Here is a 16,832-nt window from a genome sequence, read left to right as displayed (position 1 = left end):
TTCTGCTTCGTGTCCCATACAACTCAGTAGATCATCTCGTGAGTACTGCTTATCAATAGTTCGCTCTGGTTCCACGATACCGGGTTCCCCTTTTATACACAATTCATGGTGCTCCTTCTGCTCTGCACTGTCGTCCATGTCATTCTGTCTTTTTATGTACATAATAACAATGTCATAATGTTTATCCATATGCGTAGTTTGTTCCAACACCTCGCAGAGATACTCGTAACTTCTCTCACACATCTCCCGGAAGCGAAATGCAGCTCCCAGATTATCGCCACATTTCACTGGATGTGTGGAGCACTTGTTAATCATTCCGGCTAGGTCCAGTTCGGAGTTGGCCACCGTCTGTCGATTTGAAAATATATCCACCATCCTTGGTTTAGGATCTAGCCGTGCATATGCGGCATAGATATTCCATGTTAGGGCCGATTCATTTAAAAACAAAAGTAATCAAATGTAATCTTAGTCAGCTAAACCGTAAACAGCTGATAGTGTTGCCCGACATTTTAATGGAATAATACTAAAACACCAATTTGCCCTATGTGATACTTGGTATCTTTTTTTTCTTGACGAATTGGTCACACTATTATTACTATAATCTCAAAACAATATGTTGAGTTTTTACTAAAGGGTCAAAATATGTCGCTCCTGGAACAGTATGAACAGCAATATGCCACACTGATTGCTGAAATAACTGCCCACATAGGACGACTACAGCATCAGCAACAAAGCAGCAGTAAGTACTGGAAGACTCATCACTCCTAGGCGTAGCAACTGTTCAATTGAAACAGAATCCTTAAACCGTTTTTCAACTCACCCCACGACCCCTTTTCGTTTCCCTCCTCTTTGACCAGATGAACGTCACGAACTGTGCCGCAAAATCGATGGCAGCCTGCCTGAGGCTCAGGAGCTGCTCGAGCAAATGGGACTGGAAGTGCGTGAACTGAATCCGGCACAACGTAACAATTTCAATAGTAAACTACAAGTAGCTCAGGCCGAATTGAAACGTCTGCAGGCCGAGTACAAGCAGACCAAGGAGAAACAACAACGCCCCACCAATGCCTTTACCACCCTAGATCTGACCGGATCTGGTGGGGATTTCTATGATGACGATGTATCGATAAGTAACGATCAACGTCAACGTTTGCTAGACAATTCGGAACGAATTGAGCGAACTGGCAATCGCTTGACTGAAAGCTATCGCGTAGCCTTGGAAACAGAATCCCTGGGAGCACAAGTCCTCAATGATTTGCATCATCAGCGTGAAACCCTTCAGGGAGCACGAGCCCGTCTTCGAGAGACAAATGCGGATCTTTCGCGAGCGGGGCGTACCCTTAACAATATGATGTTGAGAGCGCTACGCGAGAAGGTCGTCCTCTATGGCGTGGGCGTGTGTTTCGTTTTGGCTGTGGGTGTGAGCCTATATCTTACTTTCGCACCCAGCTCATCAGCAACGTCATAGTGGTGAAACAAAAGAAAACAACTTCAACTCAAAGATTAGACAAAATTTTGTAAAACTGTTGACGCGCATTCCTCCAAATTGCATGGAGAAATTGTTTATTTATTTGTTTAAATAGCATATGTTACGGCTACGAGTATTCCATGTGTGGTGGCCAGTCCTAGCCCTAATCACTATTCATTAATGCTTGTATTGTATGTACGTATTGTTGTTAGCTATTAAGTATGTATTGGCAAAAATTACTCAGTCCGACAAAGTTTTTGCAAGGCTTCCAAAGAGACACTTAAACTAATTTTCCCTTCGTGGTCTCTAAAAATTGGACCGAATTAATTTGCTTTGCCGCATCAGTACGAAAAAAAACTGCATATTCTCTATATAAAGGATCACATCTCCCACAAGGTATAGCTGATATATTACCCATCGGGTAAGTTTGTTGTGCTGCATATTCTATACGCAAAAAAGCACAAAACTCTGTCAGAAATACTTATGAGGGAATTGATCTCATATTCATGTTCACAGCAAAACTTGTGAAGATTTTTAAGATATATGAATTGGGACTTCATATACATACATATGTAGGTAAAAATGTAAAATTCCAGTCAATCTACATTCATGGACTTGAAAAACTAGCATGACTTATTGTAAGAGTTAATAGTTTTTTTGGTGTTCACTATCCGGGACGTTTCCTTTCATAAAATTCAAAAATAATAACTACTTATTTACAAATCATAAAAATGTTAATAAATTAAACTTATATAAGATAAATGAACAAAAAAACCTATTTCAAAAACCCAAAGCATTGAGTTCGGCTTTAATTTGTTAACTTTCTAGCCAAACTCAATGTTCCCCAACTGCTAGCAACTACAGGATGAGGCTTCCTCGTTGACACCCTCCAAATCGCTGTGTTCCTTATCGACTTGGAAGCTCTTTTGCTCCAAAGCCTGCAGTTCCATTTTGGAGCGATTGGCATGGACTAGCTGACGCGAAATATCATGAAACATCTCCTCGATGCCCTCACCCGTGCGACAAGATGTCTTGTAAGTGGCGCTAATTAGCGTGTGGCATTGTTCACAAAATGCTTCCACCTCCTCGTCACTAACCTCTGGTTCACGGCCACCGAGGTCAGATTTGTTGCCACAGATGAAGATTTTGGCATTCTCCGCATAGGTAACAATATCCAGCAAATGCTGCGACAGTGAATGAAATGAGGCGGCATTATCCAAGGCGAACACCAATATGGCCCCTTCAGCAAATTTATAATAAGACGACGTAACTGAAGCGACACGTTCCATGCCGCCAGTGTCCCATAGTTGCAGCTGAACGTAGTTAAACGGGTGGGCAGGGGTGAGAAATGTCCAAGTGATAAAAAGGACCGTTACTACGCACCTTTATTTGTTTGTCACCCACACTATAATCCCGATCGATGTGGTCCAATCCCAGAGTGGATTTTCGATCTGTTTCGGTCACAAAAGAGTTGTTGGCAAAGCGGCGAAACAAGGAACTCTTGCCGACACCATAATCACCGCAAAGTATTACCTTTTGTTTAGGTATGCGCACTTTGGCCATTCCTATTCGCAGTCTGTGTTCGAAGAAGTTAATTGAATTATTATTTCGCACCTGATGGGCATCAGTGTTGCCAACTTTACAAACAAATTCTACCTGAATGGCCAGAAAATGGCTAGCAAAACAAATCAAAAAACGGCTAAAAGTTTAAAGGTTATCAATTACGTTATTGGTGTTAACTTATTTAAAGTTAAATCGCTATAACTTTAAACTCTCAACTTAATCCGACTTATTGAAGAAAGGCTAGTCACCTAATCGTCTTCATCAGCTCAAAAGCTATCCCCATGTTTATCGATAAACATAATTCGGTTGGCGCTCGCAGAAAATTTTAAAATTGAATCTTATCTACAGATAAGAATTTCAGTTAAAATCTAACGCCTCGATTTGGGAAACTATTAAACTGTATCTGACAGTTGGCAACCAAAGATGGGTAGTCCAATTCAAATGCTTGCAATCTTATTAGTGTGTTTCGCAGCCTTGGCACATGGTAAAGAATAATTTGATTTACAATCTGTTGAAAATTTATTGACTTTATCATCTCTTACATAAAATCAAAGGACGTCCTGGCTATGGCCCTGGTGAACAAGATTGGGGATTTGTCGATGTTCGCACCGGAGCGCATATGTTCTATTGGCTTTATTATACCACAGCAAACGTTACAAATTATACGGATCGTCCTCTGGCCATTTGGTTGCAAGGTGGGCCAGGTGCCTCATCGACTGGCTATGGCAACTTTGAGGAACTGGGACCAGTCGATCTCTATGGAGATTATCGCAGTTGGACTTGGGTCAAGGACATGAATGTGCTGTTCATTGACAATCCTGTGGGCAGTGGTTTCAGCTATGTGGATAATACGGCTTATTTTACAGCTACCAATAAGGAAATCGCCTCAGATTTGGTTGAACTTATGAAAGGCTTTTATGTCAATCATCCTGAATTCGAGACTGTTCCCTTGCACATATTCTGCGAAAGTTATGGAGGTAAAATGGCTCCCGAATTCGCCTTGGAGTTGTACTATGCCGCACAACGTGGTGAGATTATCAGTAATTTGACATCGGTTGCTCTTGGAGATCCCTGGACATCGCCTATTGACTCTGTTCTCGCCTGGGCACCATTCCTCAAGGAGACGGGCATCGTTGACCATGATGGCTATGAGGCTATAATGAAGGCTGCCAACTTTACAGCGGAATTGGTCGAACAAGAGCGTTGGATTCAGGCCACGGCTCAGTGGGGCAATACCCAGTGGGAGGTAATGAAAGCTTCTAAGGGAGTTGATTTCTACAATGTATTGGAAGGAGACGCGTGGCGATATATATCAGAGGCAGGCTCTACTGACACCAGAGGGTAAGCTTAGTGGAAATGATATAAAAGGTATCAGATTTGAATGAAATCTTTGCATGTTTTCAGAGCGTCTGTATCGTACCATGGTGAAGTATGACATTGACGAGGATCGGGACGCACTTCTGGAAGATTTAATGCGTGGCCCAGTGGCCGAGACTTTGGGCATTCCCTCCAATGTCGTCTGGGGATCTCAGAGTGGAAGCACTTTCGATATACATAGAACTGACTTTATGAAACCTGCCATACATATTGGTAAGATAAGACAATTATGCACGTTATCTTGGACAACTAATATCCTCTGTGTCCTTGGACAGTTAACGAATTGTTGGAGAAAACTCCACTTAAGGTGGGTGTCTTCTCTGGAGGCTTGGACTTGATTTGTGCCACTCCAGGCACTGTCAATTGGATAGACAAGTTGGACTGGAGCAGGAAGAGCGAATATCTAAATGCCACGAGAACTGCCATCAGTGTGGATCGTGTATTGGAGGGCTATCAAAAGACTGGCGGCAATTTCAGCATGTTCTGGATTAACCGTTCGGGTCACATGGCTCCGGCTGATAATCCAGCTGCCATGCGCCACGTCCTGCGCGAGTTCACAACCTTCGGCTGATGATATCAAATGACCAAATAAAAACAAAAATTAATTGCAAATGAAGAGCTATTGAATGGAAAACCAATTTAAGCCCCACCATGATAAGATGGGCACAATCTTTGAGTTAATTATGAACTAGCTTTGCGGTTTTTTCAATCACGAAAATTTATGAAGATGATTGTCGCAAATAGAAATGGAAAACTGACAAATGTCATAAATAGATTGACAAAGCTACCGCGTCACGTCTTCAAGTCTATCGTTCCATCCACCAGTCCGTCCGTCTGGAGGGCTATCGCATCTTTTGGGTCATAAATAGTCGATAAACAAGGCGTCGATCTGTATGCGCCCCCACTTATAGATTAGAAATTCTGCCCACAGTTCGACTAAGAGGGTTGGACAACTTACTTTCAATGTCTGAGTCTTGGCCCACGATCAGACAGTTGTCACACTCATAGGTGGACGGTTGGGCTTAGACGAGAACAACTTGAGAACTAGTGAAGAAAATGAGCTGCTTGCTTATCAGCATAATAGCACTCCTCGCTCTCATCGGCCACGGAGCTGTGGACGGTAAGTTGAGGAGTTGACCTCAATTCTTTTCAGACAATCTCCCCACCCACTGGGCAAAGAGAGAAACACTTGCCTATTCCACTCACAATCTGTGAGCAATGGAATAAATGTAAATGCTAATTAACGAGAAAGTGTTTCGCTCACGATCCCCCATGGAGCCACTTTTGCTATCATTTTGGGTCTCTCAGATTTCGACTAAGTATATATGTATGTATGTAGCATTTCTTAATTAAACGGAGTTCTTCAATGTTTTTCTGATATAATTGTAAATGTATACAGTTTTATTACATTATCGAATTCGCAAGTGGATACTTGGCCAATCAGTCAGTTAATCAATCGTAGTCAACCACTAGAAAACGCGATTCCGACTAGATTAGATTGAAGTGTTTTGTAATTAAGAAGCAACATTCTTTATCCAAGAGACACGGGCAAAACCACTTTTATCAACCATTATCATTTGATTAGCACGCACGGGCTATGGACCTGGTGAACAGGATTGGGGATTTGTCGATGTTCGGACCGGAGCTCATATGTTTTATTGGCTCTACTATACTACCGCCAATGTGACAAAGTATACAGAACGTCCGCTGGCAATTTGGCTGCAAGGTGGTCCAGGTGCCTCATCGACTGGCTATGGCAATTTTGAGGAACTGGGACCACTGCAGCTCGATGGAAGCTATCGCGAATGGACTTGGGTCAAGGATATGAATGTTATTTTCATTGATAACCCCGTGGGCAGTGGATTCAGCTATGTAGACGGTTCCCCGTATTATACTACGACTAATAAGCAAATTGCCCTGGATTTGGTCGAATTCATGAAGGGTTTCTATAAACTGCATCCGGAATTCAAAACCGTGCCCCTGCACATTTTCTGTGAAAGTTATGGAGGCAAAATGGCACCTGAATTCGCTTTGGAGCTCTATTATAGCATTCAGCGCAAGGAGATTGAGAGCAACTTTGTATCGGTAGCCCTGGGTGATCCCTGGACTTCGCCCATTGATTCGGTTTTGTCATGGGCTCCATTCCTCCTTCAATTGGGAATTGTCGATGAGTCGGGCTACGATAAAATTCATGCATCTGCCTTGAAGACCCAGGATTATGTGGACAGGGAGAAATGGACACAGGCCACGCTACAGTGGAGTTCCACGCAATCGGTTGTGTTGCGTGAGTCGAAGGGTGTGGATTTCTATAATGTGGAAACACCGACTCGTGGAGATCAATATGCTCTGAGGGCTTTGGATCAGCTGAGCCAAGAGGGTACGTTTTGTCTATACTGATTACTCATTTATCCCTAAGTGATGCATTTTTGTGGCAGAACTCATGTATCGCACTCTGGTGCACTACGACATTGATGAGGACCGTGATCAGATTTTGGAAGACTTAATGCTGGGACCTGTTACCCAAGCTCTAAACATAACCACAGGTGTTAAATGGGGTGCTCAGAGCGGTTCAACCTTTACCAAGCTAATGGCTGACTTCATGAAACCTGCCGTTCACATTGGTAAGTGTAAAATCTTACATATTTGTTTTGAATGCAAATGATTCAAAATTGGATTTATTTAGTGGGCGAACTTCTGGCCAACACAACCGTTAAGGTGGGCGTCTTCTCGGGTGGTTTGGATTTGATTTGTGCTACTCCAGGTGCAGTCAATTGGATCGCCGATATGGAATGGCCAGGCAAGGAGGCCTATATAGCCTCGCCTCGCATCGGTATCAATGTGAATCGTGTGTTGGAGGGCTACGAGAAGACTTCAGGAAATTTCAGCATGTTTTGGGTGAACCGCGCGGGACATATGGTACCCGCTGACAACCCGTCAGCCATGTCGTATATATTGCGTCATTTTACCAACTTTGGTTGATCCATTGGACAACAGCATTATTCAAATGCAAACAAAAAAAAAAAAAAACATTTAAGGTTTTTTTTCTGTTATATACGTATTTATCGAAATCCTTATTAAAAGATTATTCAAAAATTAATTAGCTATGGGCTATGCCATCAATTAGCCGCTACTCATTTCAAAAAAAAAAATATCTTTTGACATTATCAGGTAATTAGGTAAATTTGTATTGTTTAAAAATGCAAATAAGTATTTAAACTAATTAGACGCCCTACTATCTCTTCACAATGACCCCTTTTAAAATATTAACATTTTGTGCTTAATTAACAACAAAATAGTGATACAAATCAATTTTGGGCGCCAAATAACGCACTTGTTTGCCAACACTGTAGTTTTAATCCAGCCATTTACATTTTCAACACCATATTTTGAATATCGATATTCTATGTAATATCGATTTTTTCTATTGCTAACGATAGATGTGCTTTGTATGTTATCGACATTTTCCCCGCCAGTGTCGTTGTAATAGTCAGTGTAAAGAGCTAGTTAAATAATTTTATTAATTGAATGTGAAAAAGTTGACCATTCGAAAACCGGAAAATGTATACACCACAGGAAAACCGGCGCAGCCAATAAACATATTTTGGATCGAGAAGTTAATATTTAAGTTGACCGAGTAAGTCGCCTTTAATGGCATATTTTTCATTATAAAAAAAAATATAGAAGAACATAGACTTCAATGCCATTGTGAACTGTGTCATCATTCTCCAGCTAAAAATAAATGCAACATCTTATTTTAAGTACTTGTTTAAGACTCCTAACATGTGAAGGAGCGGTGTTTCTGTGTTTAACCGTTTGTTACAACGGACGCGCATGTTTCGTAGCACAGGAGCGGCCATAAGTACCCGGCATTATGGCGCCCAATCGTGCTTTGTATTTACATATGTATGTACATACATACATACATATATATTTGTGATTGTACAGAAATATGCACATACATTACTACATATGTATGTACATACTTATATGCATGTACATCATACATAGATATGTACATATGTTGGGCTATCGCTCGATCAAAAGTTAAAGCGAGGCAAAGCAAACAACTAACAGTAATATTGTCGCCTGCGCAGTAGAAAATATCACTTCGGCCACGCTCTCTATGCACGCACACATAACCACACACACCCCACGCTATCGGTTGCAATGAAAATAACAACCCTCTCTCCGTGTAGCGGTCTTTTGTTTTGTTCTGCTCTCACTGACGCTGGCACTCACAACTACAAACATGCATTCATCGACACAAACAGGAACATATGTACATAGACACACGCATACATAGAGAGACATGGGTGGACACCCACACCCACCTTATCAAAATAAAAACACAGGCCGGCGCAGAAAAGCGCTCTCGCTAACGCTGCGCGCATTCGCGAGAGAGCAAAGCAGAAGCAGCTATTTTTACTATATGCACGTTCTAGTCTACGTTGGGAAATTAAGCCAAACACAACACGTGAGAGTGCGTGTGATTGCGGCAATATTCTAGACGAACTACAATCAGATAATAGGGCAGAATAGTAATTACTTGGAAAACACATAACTTTTCCAATATTTGCTATTCGAAACGCTGAATCAGAGGCAGAATTTTGCGAGAATTGAAAGTAGGGAAACTGCAGAATAATGAAAATGATTGAGGCGACGTTTTGTGGCTCCCAACGCGCATAATCGTAGCCATCGCACACGGACACACAAACACACATAAGCACAGGCACAGCGGGAGTGAGAGTAATAGAGCGATAGAGGGAGAGGCATCGAGAGGGAGAGCGAGAGATAGAGAGAAAGAGAGGTGAAGGGTGAGTGAGCGCGCAGCAATTGTAAACTTGCCGTGTGAATTGAGTTTGACGACGACATTTACCAAGGGAAAACAACGGGAACAACAACAAAGTAAAATGCGTGTCCGCGAAAAGCGAAAGCAACAGAAGGAACCAAAGGCTCCGCAGTCCAATCACAAAGATGATGATAAAAATCAAAAGGTAGTTTCATTTAAATCGCAAAATTGCATCCAACTTACTTTTGCACTTTTCGCTTGTTCATAGCTTTCCACTGATGCAGATGCAAAACCTACGACTACGGCAACAACACCACCACCACCTCCAGCTGCGACGCCTTCAACCAACGCCACAACACCTACACCAACAGCAGCAACAACAACAGCAACGACAACAACAACAACTGCATCTGCAACTAGCACTTTACCCGCTGCCGAGAAGGTAGCCTTTGATAATCGCATCAAACGGAAAAATGTCCTGGCTCTAAATGAGAAAGTCGCCGCCTTGAGGGAATACGATCGTTTGCCTGTTTACAAACATGTTGGACGCCTGTTTAATTGTAGCCCAGATCAGATTAAACGAATCGTGCAACAGCGCGAGGAGATTCTTCGTGCCTGGGAGCAGCGAACCAGACGTAGTCAGGACGCCCGAACAATGGAAACAAAAACGGTGCGTGTATCTATGCTGGGAAAGGCTGTGTACGACTGGATCAGGCGCATGATGTACTATAAGGACTTTGCGATAACCGACGGACTTATCCAGAAGATGGCTCTGCAATTCAAGAGCTCAATGGGACTGAACCATTTCTTTCCGCATCAAGAGTGGTGCGACAAATTTCGTCACACATACAAGATACCGCATAATTATACAAAGGTGCTAAAAATTGGATACACCCAAGGCTACTCCGTGCAAATCAAGGACATTGTCAAGGACGTTATGTCAGAATGTACGCCAGAGAGCACTCATGAGGATGAGGAGGATATTGGCGAAGATGTAAGCATTGGCAGCACGGTGAGCAGTCATGTGGGAGACGACGAGGACGCCGAAGTGGATGTAGATGGTGGAGATATCAGTGAAAAGGAAGATAAAGATGAGGAAAAGGATGTTAAGCCAACACTTAGTGAGCTGAATCTGGCTCGAGCTTTCCAATCTCAATTGCCCCAGTTGGTCAAGCTGCCCATACAAGCAAACACTCCTCCTGGCACATACCAGAAGGTCCTACTAGCCACTCCAATTGTTCCGCCTGCTGCATCTGCTGCTACTGTTGCCACTGGAGCCCAACCAATGACCATGACAATTATTCCATTGGCCACACTAGCACAAAGCATTACGCCGCGTACGTCGGGTACAACAGCGGCGCAATCGCACCAGCAGCAGCAGGAAAAAAGTCCAGCAATTCCACCACCCATGGTGGACATTAAGCAGGAGAAGGAAATCAAAACCGAACCCAGGGACGCTAATGAGGAAGAAGAGGCGGAGACGCAGATGGAGGTGCCGGCGAAACCAGCACCGGCACCAGCACAAAATCCACCACAACAGGAACCTGTGGTTCGGATCAAAGAAGAAATTGAAAGCGATGACGATGAGCTCCTCGTGGACGATGCGAATGGAGGACGATCGAGTGTCAACTCACTGGCCGAAGTCCTCGCAGCCAATGTGGAGAATGAGAAGGAATACATTGAGCATATGCGTCAACGTAAGGAGAGTCCTGTACCAGGAGCAAATCTGCCGCCCATGCCGCCATTGACCAAAGCCCCAGTAACAGTAACTCGACAAGCAGCCAAACGACGTCACCAGCAGCCGGATCACGATGACAATAATAATGCCGATCTTAATCAACGTGGATTAGCAGGATCAGGTGAAACGAATGTCATCAGCTGTGCCCAGGCTCGCAAGTACCTGAAATTGTTGGAAGAGTTTGCCCTATATAAGGAGAACTATCGCCTAATTGGACTGATCACCCGAGCCGATGAAGTGATGCGGGAAATGGGCGACGATTTACCCTAGACGGTGGGATAATAGATTCTCTTATAGGCTGGGGGGTGGGGTGTTGGTTGTTATAAGTTTCAGCCAAATAGCGTGCTAGTCGTAAGTTCTTAGTCTATAGAACACATACACATACACATACATACATCTCGAAGATGCAATCAATCATAGAATTAAAATCTAATTTTTAACCTAAACCAAATATATGAAACCAAAATGCAGTTCTGCGTCATTGCTATAATCTCGATGTGAAATCCGTTGTCATAAAAAATATGTATGTATATATAGTACACATATATCTGTACATACATATGTTAGCTATTACCTAGTAGTCATTCATGGCCAGCACAAAAAGTCATCTAAATATACGCGCTGGTTTCTAGTGCGCATGTCTGCCCTTAGTTCTTGGCCGGGCTAGACCTCTCTCTGTCTCACTAACTCTCTTTCGCTCTACTGTCTCTCTCCTTCTCTCGCTCTCTCTCTGTGTTTGTGTGTGTGTGGTGCACTCTCTCCACGGACGGAGTGACTGGCTATTAACTCACCAACACAGACATCACCGCCATGCATCGGGGTGTGTGTATGTGTGTCCGAACACCCACTTATTGTGGGTGGCATGTTTGGCGCATGCCGTTTTATAAACTGTGAAGTCAAATTATATATAGTCGTATATGTACCTACATACAGACATATGTGCATATCTATGTATGTATGTACAATTGGTTATAATAATGAGAACGAATGACGACTGAATTCATGTCGTTCGTCAATCATTTTAACAATTTTGCCTTTATGTTAAACAAACGGTTTGTTTTTTGGCATTAACTATTTCAGTCGAGACCAGTTAACTGAGTAACTGAAAAGCGAAAAAGCAGAGCTGTGTAAACAACACTCAAACGAAAAACATGTCGTCAATCATTGTAATGATTATTAATTTTTTTTAGATTTATATATGTATGTACATACATATATAAAAAAAGTCTGTAACTATGTGTATGTAAAGAATAACTGAGTACATTTACATACAACAAATTGTTAGCTAGATAACCATTATGATTAATGCTTATCATTTGTTGGATTTATTGTAAAATTCAGATTTATAATTAATATTGGTGTTCCACTGCTTGTAGTGAGATAGTCAGTGCGCATGTCTGCCCTTAGTTGATGCCAGCTCTTGGTCTCGTTTAATCTGAATGATGACGGTGCAGGTTTCTACACACCCACCAAAAACAGAACGTGTGGAGTGGATGGATGAATTGTGAGTGCATGGAAAAATGTTGTTGCAACAGACAACACACGCTGGTAGGTGGCTGACTGGGTGGGTGGGTGCTTGTTTTTGGGGTGGTGATAGGGTTGATTGTGAAATGGGATTTCTGAATTTTCTGGTGCATTGGTTAAAAGCTAAAATAATATTGTTACAAACATATTTCAAATACTTTTATAAGGAAAAAAGAAAAATGTAGAAAACTTGTATACACAAATACAGGCATATGTATGTACATACCTATGTATATACATACCACATTTTGTATATTCAACAATTTATAAAGAGACGTTCGGTTTGTCAGTTGATTGATTGAATTGAGTAGACTGGGTACATACACACGAAATACGTATCTATGTGTATACTATATGTATACATTTGTACTCAGTCGAACAATGCCAGCACAAAACTAATCAATCATTCAATCGAATGCGCTCACACACCACACACACACGTACACACACACACATGGTTGGTACACGTCTACATCTACAAAACATCAGGTTTTCAGTTCATGATTGTCGTTTGCCGGGTGAGGTTGCCTTTTGCCTGTCTCACAATCACTCCCAGATCCCAGTCCCCTCGTTCCAAGTCCAATCAATTTTGCTTGTTTTCTGACGCTGACGCCGCTGCTGCTGCTGTTGCCTGAGAAGAACATAGAGAGAGGGAGAGACCGGTATGGCGTATACTCATTCACTCCGAGATTCGGAACGCTTTAGTATACGCAAATTTTGGCGAGAATTTTTGGCGGTCTATCAGCAAATGCCGGAACTATGGGATGTCGATCATGCCAATTATCGAAATAAGGAATTAAAGAATAAGGCCTACAATGTTCTAGAGGTTAAACTAAGAGAAGTCCAACCGAATGCCACACGGAGCGATGTCGGACGTCGCATTAATATATTTCGTACTAATTATAGACGTGAGCAGTTGCGTCTAATGAAACAAAAGGAATTGGGATTGCATGGGGATCTATGCAAACCATCGCTTTGGTTTTACCACGACATGGAGTTCCTTTCCCATGGACAAGCGACATTTCAGCATAAAACAAAACGAGGTCGAGGCAAAGCTAAGGCAAATTTTGATTCGACCAAAGATGTGAGTATAAACATATATATATAAGCTCAGAGTCTTAATAAATGTCTGTTTTTATTCTTCTAGAATACATTAGATACAATGAGTCATTGGAGCGCCAAGGATATGGCAATAAATAGTCCCAATCCTCAGTCGGAAGATAGTTCCCTGCTTAGTCCGAAAATCGAGATTATAGAGGACGATGTAGAGAAGGAGGAGTTTATGCAAATTGATATAAATCAGAATGATGGTAATGGCTCGTCCAGCTGCGTTATACAACACGATGGAGCAGGATCAGACAATGCAATGACCCCTTTTAACGAGGCTAAATGCTGGAATGAAGCTCATAAGCCGAACAGTAACTGGACTCCACGGGAAACAAAAACAACCAATTGTCCAGAACATTCGAAGTCCTTACCAGATGATAATTTCCTAGTCTGTCCAAAAATGGAAATAATAGAGCAAGAAGGTTGTGTCGTCGAAAGGGATTTATTGCCAATGGTGGATATTAATCAAAATAATGGTCTTAAACTGATTTCACCACCTGGTGGCTCCACAACGATGACTGTGATAAAAGGAGCATCAGATTCAAATAGTGCATCAATGAATGGCAATCCGGGGACACTTTTAAGCGAGGCTTCGGAATTTCTAGCTAAATCCTGGGCTATTCAATACGAAGAAATGGCTCCAACGCAACGGATATTAGCCCGTAAAGCTATAGCTGATATACTTTTTGAAGGATGCATGGGTAATCTGCGCATTAATCGTGGTGAACAGCGGAAAACCGTTGACAACCACTAAGAGTCTTAATAATTAAATAATAATTTAGTTTGATATGCAATTTTGCAAAAATATACTGAAATCTATTTCATAAGGCAAATTAATCTTTTTTATTCAAAAAACTTTTTGGAAAATTTAAACAATGTTTTAAACTACCCGCTCATCTCGGCTATCGACATTTCGCAATTCGATAAACATATAGTCGTGGGCATTACATTATCGATTGTCAGTTATGAGTTATCGTTTATCCGCAACAACAAAAGGAAAGGAAGTCATTTCGTTGCTTAATTCCAGAATAATAATAATTTGTTTTCTTTTCTCATGATTATTTTTGAGTTTGCATTGCAGGCGAGTGCCTTTTAATAAGTACTTGTTTAGACTTTTAACTAATGAATTTCTCGCTTTCTGTTACAGTTTCCGTTGAATCGCCCCCGTTATAGTGATGCAGAAGTGTAGCGAATTGACAAGCAATTTGGAGTGAGTTGTTGTTGATTATTTTATATTGAAAACATTGTAACGCACACAAGTAATCAATCGTTGATAATTCAAAACATTTGTGACATTATTTTGGGAATTGTTTTATTAAGGAGTGTTGCAAATCTGTTGGGCATCGAATTACATGCATCTGTATTAAAGTTAAAGCGAATACTTGTGCATTATAATGTTTTTCCAAGTGCTTGAATTATTAATTATTATTCTTTTTCCCTAGAGTATGGAAATCCATGAGTCGCTACGGTCTACCTGCATTAAAAGCAATGAAAGGTCCAGAAGGCCATCAATTGGAGCAAACCTGCCACGATCACCTGAAGAAGGTTTTAGCCGTCGATGCATATGAAAAAATAATGACTTGGATAACTCGCTGGCTAAAGCGCCTGGATGAGAAGGATGCCAAGGCGCGGTTGCTTACCGAGGCAAACGAAATTAAGACGCTGCCTCATGCTGACAAAGAACAGCCATTAGCTGCACTATCAAGCCCAAAGGGCGTCAAAGACACTGTGAAAAAAGACAGCTCCATCGTTGATCTGTGCAGCGATGATGACACATTTGAAGTACAAACCGAAAATTCGGCCGATGGAAATTTAGAAAAAGGGTCAAAAAATAAAGCTGCTTTGACAGAGGAAAAAGATTATGTCGAAGCTGATGACCACACTACTGAAATAACCACTGAAGAAAGTCCGATACGTGTAGTACGACCGACCTCAAAAACTTATTTTAACACAAAAAAACTTAAAGTACAAAAAGCTCTCATACGTGTTCGCACTGATCTGAAAGCCACTGTAAAGCCATCAACAGAAGAAAGCCAAAAAAAACCACGTGTTGAGGGCTTAAATGCACCAGTTGCATCCAAACGAAAACTAGGCCCTGAACAGCCTGAAAAATCATGTGATTCGACAACCGAAGAAAGTTGCCCCAAAAAACCCAAATTGAGCAAAGACTTAGCCGTACTCCTTCAAAAGAGCATTGAGGAAGCATCTCCAGATACCATATCATCAACAATAGCGAATCCTTCTGTGCCGAATACGAATTCTGTGCTAGGCTTGAGTCATATTTTGGGTCTATTAGACTGCGTAGAAAGTTATGCCACATGTCAGCATAACTTGGATGCCATTGCGCTACTGGTGCAACTTCGAGATTGCTTACAGAATAGCATGTAATTGTACAACACACAAAATAGCGAATAAGGGATAAGAGAGATTGAAAATATTAATTAAACTTCCTGCCCTAGTTGTTCTCTGCTAACTAGATCATGACAATAATATTGATTTTCAATTTCTAAGTAGAAATTCCACAAATAGTTATTTATTTTAATAGTTCTTATTTTTTTTTATAGACCAGTTCTTGAACATATTTTGTACTAAAATAAATCAAGTTATTGGATTATAAAATAGTTAATTATATTTATTTGAAAACAACAATCTGACCAAAGCACACCTTGAACGTCTTTTAAATGCCTGAGTTATAGGGACAATTGTGCTTTTCTTGTGACTCGTTTTTTTGACTAACTACAAAACTACTACTGGCTACAAAAATTCGAGCAAAATTTGAAAGTTGAAGGATATTGAAAATCCTGGAATGCAGATCCATAGTTTTTGTCCTTGATGCTGGCCAAAGGACATCCCGATCGACATTAAAGTAGTCGAGTTAGCGCAAGTTTTATGAGGAAATATGTGACGCATACTTTTGGGGTGAATAATTTTTAAAAAAGTCTTGCCTACTTATTGGGAGTATTGAAAGAAAATTTCGAAAAATAACCGTATCCTTTAAAGAATTAGGACGAAAGTGTTTTCAAAGGAATCTTTTCATCAAGGAAAATACTCGTAAAAAGGACATCCTAAAAGTCCCGCGAGCAGCTGAGATATAAAGGATTCAATGGTTTTCGGATTTTGTTGCATTGTTTTTTGTCCCATTGCCCGTTAAATTCGAAAATTCAAATGACCAAAAGTGCGTTATTAAAACACTCGGCCTACTATGTATGTATTTCTGTTGACTTGGTATGTCAATCTGCAAAGATTAGCAAGGACATCTTAGGAAAAAG

The 16,832-nt window shown here is 41.3% G+C and overlaps 7 protein-coding genes across 7 annotated transcripts; 6 read left to right on the top strand and 1 right to left on the bottom strand.

The window, feature by feature from the left end:
• Positions 1–577: 577 nt before the first annotated feature.
• Vti1a (Vesicle transport through interaction with t-SNAREs 1a) lies at positions 578–1,754 on the top strand. The gene is made up of 2 exons (XM_068292456.1): positions 578–739; positions 858–1,754. Exons 1-2 carry the CDS (start codon positions 643–645, stop codon positions 1,463–1,465), a joined length of 705 nt encoding a protein of 234 aa, XP_068148557.1. The 5' UTR covers positions 578–642; the 3' UTR covers positions 1,466–1,754.
• RabX6 (RAS oncogene family member RabX6) lies at positions 1,511–3,110 on the bottom strand. The gene is made up of 2 exons (XM_068292461.1): positions 2,849–3,110; positions 1,511–2,778 (listed from the first exon to the last, which is right to left on the bottom strand). Exons 1-2 carry the CDS (start codon positions 3,026–3,028, stop codon positions 2,317–2,319), a joined length of 642 nt encoding a protein of 213 aa, XP_068148562.1. The 5' UTR covers positions 3,029–3,110; the 3' UTR covers positions 1,511–2,316.
• Positions 3,111–3,378: 268 nt separating this feature from the next.
• LOC137578847 (retinoid-inducible serine carboxypeptidase) lies at positions 3,379–5,017 on the top strand. The gene is given in 5 exon segments (XM_068292447.1): positions 3,379–3,512; positions 3,583–4,316; positions 4,318–4,369; positions 4,433–4,618; positions 4,681–5,017. Coding segments are annotated over 5 exon segments (1,329 nt in total). The 5' UTR covers positions 3,379–3,451; the 3' UTR covers positions 4,977–5,017.
• A 350-nt stretch (positions 5,018–5,367) lies between these two features.
• Positions 5,368–7,502, top strand: hiro (highroad). The gene is made up of 4 exons (XM_068292446.1): positions 5,368–5,525; positions 5,991–6,782; positions 6,841–7,026; positions 7,089–7,502. Exons 1-4 carry the CDS (start codon positions 5,462–5,464, stop codon positions 7,382–7,384), a joined length of 1,338 nt encoding a protein of 445 aa, XP_068148547.1. The 5' UTR covers positions 5,368–5,461; the 3' UTR covers positions 7,385–7,502.
• A 349-nt stretch (positions 7,503–7,851) lies between these two features.
• LOC137578851 (uncharacterized) lies at positions 7,852–16,182 on the top strand. The gene is made up of 3 exons (XM_068292452.1): positions 7,852–8,039; positions 14,711–14,773; positions 15,006–16,182. The coding sequence occupies exons 2-3, from the start codon at positions 14,739–14,741 to the stop codon at positions 15,949–15,951; spliced, it is 981 nt and encodes a 326-aa protein (XP_068148553.1). The 5' UTR covers positions 7,852–8,039; positions 14,711–14,738; the 3' UTR covers positions 15,952–16,182.
• On the top strand, positions 8,507–11,402 carry ebd1 (earthbound 1). The gene is made up of 2 exons (XM_068292440.1): positions 8,507–9,399; positions 9,463–11,402. The coding sequence occupies exons 1-2, from the start codon at positions 9,316–9,318 to the stop codon at positions 11,200–11,202; spliced, it is 1,824 nt and encodes a 607-aa protein (XP_068148541.1). The 5' UTR covers positions 8,507–9,315; the 3' UTR covers positions 11,203–11,402.
• On the top strand, positions 12,100–14,390 carry LOC137578849 (uncharacterized). The gene is made up of 2 exons (XM_068292450.1): positions 12,100–13,540; positions 13,604–14,390. The coding sequence occupies exons 1-2, from the start codon at positions 13,121–13,123 to the stop codon at positions 14,315–14,317; spliced, it is 1,134 nt and encodes a 377-aa protein (XP_068148551.1). The 5' UTR covers positions 12,100–13,120; the 3' UTR covers positions 14,318–14,390.
• Positions 16,183–16,832: the final 650 nt, after the last annotated feature.

The sequence above is a fragment of the Drosophila tropicalis genome, unplaced genomic scaffold (assembly GCF_018151085.1).
Source record: "Drosophila tropicalis isolate 14030-0801.00 unplaced genomic scaffold, ASM1815108v1 contig_694, whole genome shotgun sequence".
NCBI classification, from domain to species: Eukaryota; Metazoa; Arthropoda; class Insecta; order Diptera; family Drosophilidae; genus Drosophila; species Drosophila tropicalis.
This window is presented reverse-complemented; position numbering and strand designations above follow the sequence as displayed.